The sequence below is a fragment of the Sinocyclocheilus grahami genome, unplaced genomic scaffold, assembly GCF_001515645.1.
Source record: "Sinocyclocheilus grahami isolate Dianchi unplaced genomic scaffold, SAMN03320097.WGS_v1.1 scaffold917.1, whole genome shotgun sequence".
NCBI lineage: Eukaryota > Metazoa > Chordata > Actinopteri > Cypriniformes > Cyprinidae > Sinocyclocheilus > Sinocyclocheilus grahami.
In genome coordinates, this window is record NW_015506096.1 from 42,344 (window position 1) to 50,232 (window position 7,889).

General features: G+C 35.6%; 1 protein-coding gene across 1 annotated transcript in view; it reads left to right on the forward strand.

Moving 5' to 3' along the window:
• LOC107564229 (probable G-protein coupled receptor 153) overlaps window positions 1-5,161 on the forward strand; it is a gene marked incomplete at its 5' end in the record, with an annotated part of 46,912 nt that extends 41,751 nt beyond the window's left edge. The window contains 3 exons of the mRNA XM_016249244.1: window positions 1,004-1,033; window positions 3,550-3,569; window positions 3,841-5,161. Of these exons, the coding sequence (XP_016104730.1) occupies window positions 1,004-1,033; window positions 3,550-3,569; window positions 3,841-4,632 (842 nt within the window). The remainder of the gene's footprint in view (window positions 1-1,003; window positions 1,034-3,549; window positions 3,570-3,840) is intronic.
• Between the last annotated feature and the right edge of the window lie 2,728 nt (window positions 5,162-7,889).

Here is a 7,889-nt window from a genome sequence, read left to right on the forward strand (position 1 = left end):
TGCATTCTTTTTTTAAACACTTGAATGTGGATAAGTTTCATAAATAAAAAATAAAGAAATAAACAACATTTTGAACAAAAAGCTGAAAAAAGAAATTCAGAATGATAATCAAAACATAAATAAAGTCAATCAACACCCCAAAGCTTGACAGTCATTATTACCTCTTCATGGGTCGACATTTTATTCCATAACGTTACACAGTTTTGATGCTGTTTTATGTCTGATGATCGTGTTAGAATACATGTGGAAACATCTGTTGTTTCGGGTTTCTTCTTCACTTGTGTTTTTATGAAATTCTGTAGAAAAGATGTGTACTAGCGCCCCCTACAGTATAACAATGAAAACACTGATTCTAGGAGCACAATTATAGTTCAAATATATTTAGACTTTTTCTAAGTATAAGTCAAGTATACTTAAATGTCATTTTAAGTATATTTCTGAGAAGTACATAAAAAGTAAACTAAAAGTATACTTTCCTATTTTTTAGTTTAAAAGAAGTATACTAATAGCACACTTGAATAAACTTCTTTTTCGTAAGGGAGCCACTTCTGCCTTAAAAATAGTGACGTGACATGTGGAATAATTAATTAAAATTACAGAAAAAAAGCTTCTTACTCCCTTTTAAGGAGATTTCATATTAAATTACTGTGATTTTACAGCAATAACAGCAGTACTTTGGCATAAACAATGGTATTTTGGTTGCAATATATAGTTACATTGTAATTTTTATGGGTAATATTAAAAAATATAAGAACAAGGGGTTATCTGTATAAAAATAACTAGTGGTCACGTGATAATTATATGATTAATATGCTTCATCAAAAACTATTAGTGAACTGAGGCTGTCAGTATATATTGATGAATGTAGGTGTTAAGTGTGTGACTTTGCTGTTAGCCACATGCTGTTCGGCACTTTCCCATTTCTAAGTTTGCAATCATAAGGAATATGTGCAAGAAATGGATTATGTGATCTTAATTTTACCAGTGCTCTGCTTCTTTCCAGACGGTTTGCCTTGTGTAACACAACTCAGTTGTATGTATAAGGGTTGCTTCTTGTACTTGTGTCTCACTCAAATGCATGCTAAGCTGCCTGTGCTAATAGCTAATCTCATTTGTCATCCCGCTGTGTGCCCCCATTTTGCCTTAAAATCAGCATTTCACATTGCCCTACAACTGTTTTTTATAGTTTTAAAAAATTGTTTGTACCCCTCAAACGATCTTTTGCCCCAAAACATATTTTAGGGAATATGTTTAAACGAGAGTTTGCTCTAGTTGCAATCCATAGCACTTATTAATGAATTAGTAAACAGTGACAGTCAGTCGTGATGTTCAGTACAAGACACTTCAGTGGATCCGAATGATTTCACATGAAGCTATTTTTTACAACTTCAAATTCTAATGCGGACACCGAAAATCTGTAAAAGGGAATTGCTTTTCTTCTTATTTTTTACCAATTCGTCTGTCTGTCTGTCTGTGTATTTTGAGCACACTGATTTTTAATCCTGATGCATATATATGCTTTCTGCGTTTGCAGAAAACAGCCAGGATGGAGGCATTCATCCGGACTTAATATTTGACAGACCGTTTGACTATAGCTCTGCTGGTGATATCATGACGGTAGACCGTATTGCCAAGTACGAATTCTCAACCTTAGAAAGGGGGGGCCCCCAGGGTTATCCACTGAGGGAGCTTCAGGAAGATAAAATGCACTATTTGCAGGTATATTTCCATTGATCTTTTCTTTATTTTTAGCTAAAATGTGCATGCTGCAATGGCCCTCCACCTCAGTATTTGCAAAAAACTTCTAGTCACTATATTATTGTCAACACTTTTACTGGAATCATTTTACATTCCTGTTGTGTGGCCTATTTAGATATTTTAAACGTTAAAAAAAATTTAAATTGGAGACTTTTGTTTTGTGAATTTATTATTCTTTTTTTAAATATGATCTAACAAACCCTTTTGTTTCTTCACCCCAGTGACATCTTGGTATTTTTATGTAGTTTTTTTACTGTTGCAGGGCTCATGTGACAACTGCCACTGATGCTTTTTCAGTTTATATTTTAAAGTTAAAAGCTTGAAGTCATTGCAAATTTAAATCAGTTAAAAATACTAGTCTGGATTAAAAACATGCTCAGTATGTTGTAAAAATCCCTTGATACTGATACTATGACTTTGACATAAATTTTATTAGTCGTATATGTGTAGTTGGAGTTTATACTTGCATGGCAATCCAAATTTAGATTGTTCTTTTGAATATAAAAAAAAATCAGTCCAACTATTTGAACCACTTCCACGAGGAAATAATACTATAAAGGCTTACAATGTAATTGAGAATTCGTATAACAGGCTGCTAGTAAGTTTTAGAGCTGTGCAATGCTTCACTTCAAACTTTTAAACTTTTTACATTCAAATGATTACTTCACACACTGTCCATAAGCGCTCACATGTAACCTCCACATGTAACTTTCATTGAGCTTTTACATATCATCCATTTTTCTCTGTGTGTAAAATAATTAACCAGCTATTAAAATCATACCTGTCTGGAATAAAAAATTGGACTTGGAGGTTAAATGTGGAGAATATGCCATAAATGTGTATGCCGAACACTTCCCAAAGCTCTGTTCTGCAGATCAGATCTTCAATCTGCAGTGCTTGACTGCTTCCCATTGCTGATTTTATTGCTATATACATTGCATGAAACACCTTTTGAAGTTCTCTTCAAAGTTTATAAAACTACCATTAACATTGTGTGTGTTAGAATTGTTCCAAAGACATTTGGCAAAAAACACTGATGAGTATCGATAAAGAACTGAAAGCAGGTGTGTCTGCATTAGAACATTATTCACTTTTTGGTACTTTTAGACTACTCTTTCAGTAGAAACAATGTTCTTTTTCAATTTCACCAGTGTTTTGCATCATCATCACTATGTAAAATATTGGAATGCCATAATAATTGGGAAGTACAAGCTGCTACTGTTTTTTGCTGTCAAGCCATTCAGGCTTATAGAACATTAAAGGCTGCCAAACAATAATATTTAAAACTGTCTATCAATTGTGAAGTAACTAAGACTAATTTTATATGAGAGAAAATTATGTTTTATCAATGGGCAGTATATTTAAAGCAAGATTACAAGCTTTTATAAAATAGACATATCATTTAAGTCAGCAGAATAACAACGTTTAAAAATGCCAAAACGTAAAAAAAAAAAAAAACTTGCGTATAAGTTGATCTATTTAAATAGATAAGATCATCAGTATTGGTTTTTAAAGAAATTTCATTACCCAACCATTATAAAAGCCTATAAAAGGAAAAACTGAATGCCATTGCTTTAATGATGCTTTGCTTCCCTCTACTGGCCAGAGTATAGTACACCAATCAATCAGTCCTCATAATGCATATATATAGGGCTTCTTTGTAAACTGCTGTCTCATTCCTGCATTAACCAATACAGTTGCTTTCATGCTAGGCTTGTGCTGTATGCTTTGGATAGTGTACTTAAAGTTCTTTTAAATACTAAAAACTCATTTTATGTCTTTCCTGTGTAGTTCTCAGAACAATGTGGAATGTGAGTATCTGTAGAATGAGTGATTATAAACTAAGCAAAATAATATTAAATTGTCCACAGTTTTATCCCTATTAAAAGGTAGATCTATGAATATTTAGTACTTTAAAGTGAAAACAGGCTTGTGTTGCCATTATAGTTCACAGAATTCCATTGATTCTGGCATCATACGAGATGCAAATGCTTTGAGAACGTGTTTTAGGTCCTTAGAGTTTGAGCCAGCATTTTTCGCTTTTAGAAATGTCCTGGTTCATTCGTTTGTGTGTTACTCCAGGTGCCCCCTACAAGAAGATACTCCCACGACGAAACCGACATGTGGACCACCGGTCAGATCCCGTCTTACCTGCATCGCTGGGGCTCCACAGAGGACATCATTGGCATCCCGCAATACAGCTCGCCGCGCCACGAGAGACGTCGGAGCAGCCCTGCGTCCTACCACGAGGAGAGCCACCCACACCGCAAAAGGAGGCGATCCGAGGACATGCCTTCGCTCAAGCAGATTCCACGAGTCGAGCGTTATGAGGGCGATTTCAAGTGCTTTAGCCGCGACGAAGTGATTCACTTCATTGATGAGACGCCACTTGCTAGTCCAATGAGAAGCCCGCGGCGAGCCTCTGCATTCTCTCTGGTTCCAGAGACGTTCGAGCAGCACGTTATTTTGTTGCCACATTTCCCGCTCACGCACTTTGAGCGCGAGCCTCAAGCTTTGAGACGCTGCTCTGAGCACAGCAAAGGAGCCACGCCAGGCGAGATCCCTCAGGATCTGCAGAGAAAGGCGAAGGACGGGAACGACTGCAGGAGCGGCGGTGGCGAAGGCTCGGGCATCAAGCGATGCCCTGAGCACAGGCATGATGCCAAGCGTGCATCAGAGCTTGTTCCTTTGGGACAGGGTGCACGGACAGGGGATCAGTCGTATTCAAGTATTAGGACAGGACAGGCAGATGCATCTCCTTGTGTGGACCAGAAGCACCTGCCTAAAGGGGAAAGCAAAGGAAGCACAAATAGTTTTATAAGCTCACAATCTGCATCGTCAGGCTATATGACATCCATAGGATCCACGAACTAAGCAACAGTTTTATGAGTATTTTCAAGTAGTTCAAGTAGATATGCTTATTAGTGTTAAAGCTTTGACTAAGTGGGATGTTTTTGTTAACTAGGAACTGGGATTTTTGAGATGTGATGGATTCGAAATGGCATAAGGACATCATCAGTGTTTTTTTTTATGTTGCTGATACAGGGCTGGATGATGGGGTCAGTGGGCCTCCAAGGCAAGGGAAGCTGAGCAGCAGATAAGTGTCCTAAGCTCAGCACTTACAGTTGGAAATGAGCACTAGGCCTTCTGCTCATACACAGGAACTTTTTACTGAGGCCCATGACAGTTTTCAGCTTTTATGTTTCAATGAGGATTTAGTATTCTGGTCAAAATACTGCCTTTCTTGACTAAGGAATAAGGGGCCATTCCATCACTTTGTGTAGATCTACATATAATATAATATATATATATATACATTTCCCCCTGAAGTAGGGCTGGGAGTTCATAAATACTTTTAAAATTTCCAACATACTTTCATGCTTAAATATGTCTTTGATGCTTAAAAAAAGTCTAATATTAGCCAAAAAATTCTGTTTCCTTATTTTTTGGCCAAATTGCCCCTGTCTCATACCACAGGGAAAGAGGTAGCAATATAGGGGGATGGGGGGATTGAAACTTGACAAAACAGTTTTTATGTATTTTATTCCCTTCATTTAAAAAAACCCAAAAATTTCCAACATACTTTCATGCTTAAATATGTCTTTGATGCTTAAAAAAAGTCTAATATTAGCCAAAAAATTCTGTTTCCTTATTTTTTGGCCAAATTGCCCTTGTCTCATACCACAGGGAAAGAGGTAGCAATATAGGGGGATGGGGGGATTGAAACTTGACAAAACAGTTTTTATGTATTTTATTCCCTTCATTTAAAAAAACCCCCTGAAAAGTCAACTTGGTGGTGGAAATGGTTAGCAGTAAGTTTTAAGTAAGTATGTTATAAAGTGTTTCTTTACAACACTTTAGCTCACAGAGCTTTAAACTCTTTAAATGTGTTTTTGTTGTTTCTGGTGGTGTGGCATGTTTTTAATATTTTTTTAAGTAAACCGAAAATATATTTTGTTATATCATTTGGTTTCATATTTTTGAAGCACAAGGTTCTCTTTGAAGATCCAGACATGTTTGCCAATAGGCTAAAATGTTTCTTTTCACAGATATGTTTTAAATGAGTTTGTGTTAAAAGTGCTTTGTGATGATTGAAAATGTATATCTGATGCATTTGTATTCTCATGATTACAGTCTTATTTGTCTGGTAGTCCTTAACAAAGTATGATATGAAAAGTGACACCCATAGCCTGCAATCGACATGCACTTTTTACAAAATAAGTGACATAATCTTTTGTCCTGTGGAGAATAGGACCTTTTGAAATCTGGTGCAATTTAATTTGTTATAGTAGACACAACCACTGAATTGGAATTGGATATTTGCTGTATTAGTTTATGTTGTATATGACCAGATTTTCTACACATATCCCAAGACATCAGCTTTTTAAATGATTTGTTCTAATTTTGTTCATATTATAAGAAGACTTAAGATGCAAAAAGTCCATCTGAGATTTTTCTTTTAAATTAGCATTTTTATCAGGCTCCTATGAAAATAACATTGGACATTTTTAAAAAAGGCATTCAATAACTGACTAATAACATTTTTTTGCCATTAAAGTGAAATTACTGAACACAGGAGCCTGATAAAAATGCTAATTTAAAAGGAAAATCTCAGAGGTTTTTGCATCTGAAGTTTTCATATATAAAATCCCAGCTTGCTGCCAACATGTACATTTCTTACAGCCAGATATTGGTGTTGAAATATGAAATGGTGCTTGGTACCTACAGGCAGCTTCACATATATATACATTAAGGGCATCAATAAGAGTCTTCCTCCTCCTATACTCTGGATGGTTGTACAAGATTTTTTTTATGTTTTCTGTATGTCACAAGAAAAAACATGCATGTTCCTTGTTTCCATCACTTTATTCTCACTGTCAGTGTTTGTAAGAAATAATAATAATAATAAAAACATAGACCACAGTAATTTGGGTAAGACAGGATGACCCCCCCACACACATACACACACACACGCATCCCCTAATTTTTTTTTTCTTGACCATAGATGGCACAAAATCTCATCTCAGCACTTTTGATGAATGGCTACACTATTTTTAATTTTGTCATTTCATTTGAATATCAACATTTTGGAGATTTAGTCAGTCAAAATTGCTTTGTGGTTAAGTGATTTAAATTAGTGTCTCTGGAAAATAGTGATCTTGTGTATTATTGTTTTTGTGTCTCCCCCAGAATTGGCACAGAAGGCCACAAGTAGCATGTTGTTATGAGTGTTATTATTTATTTTTTTAAATATAATACTTATTGTAATTCATGGGTTTATTATTCAATATGTCTATGAATTACATTTCAGACATTGTCTCTTTTGCTAAAAACCAATAGGTTAATTGAGTGTAAATTAAATTTGCATTCATGGTGTTGATATTATGACATACCTTTTATTAAAATGTGCCACTTTACTCCAGTAGGGGCCATCTTGCCCCTGTTTAAATATTTTACATTTGTATCATAACAAATAAATTAGAAAATGTTTCTATGCATTTCATTCCTATAATATCGCATTAGCTGATGCAACATAATTCTGCATAAACTAAACCTATATCTAAGTCTATGTTACAGTTTAAAAGTAAATCCAACTTGTTCTTTAGGGGTCATTGTCCTCCATCCTATTTATTTATTTACAGTTGTGTCAACTGCTCAGATGACATTTAAATATATAACCAAACATATTGTAAATTAAGTTTTTGTTCTTGCAGGATGCATATCTTGTCTTGATGTCAAGAGAATTAGCAGCAGCAGCAGCATCTTTATCAGCAGCATGACCGTGACATTTTTCTCTGTTGTTAAGAATCACAGTAACCACTACAACCACACTGTGAAGGGTTCAGTTTCAGGTCTCCATTGGACTTGCTAATTCAGCAAAAAAAACTGCTCAATTATGCAGTATGTCCTTCTGTGGGCTTAATTAAACCTCTCCTCAGCAATGGTCCCTGGCTGCTCTATAGTTGTATAGTTGTCCCACCACTCACCATATCGTCTTCAAGCTTGATGAATATCTGTCTTCTTTTGAGATTTATGCCTTTTTGTTTTGTTCTTCGGTGTCTGCTGATTCGCCTTCGCTTGCTTTCCCGTGCATCCCAGGACTATTTTAATTCACCGTACCAACTGGTTTC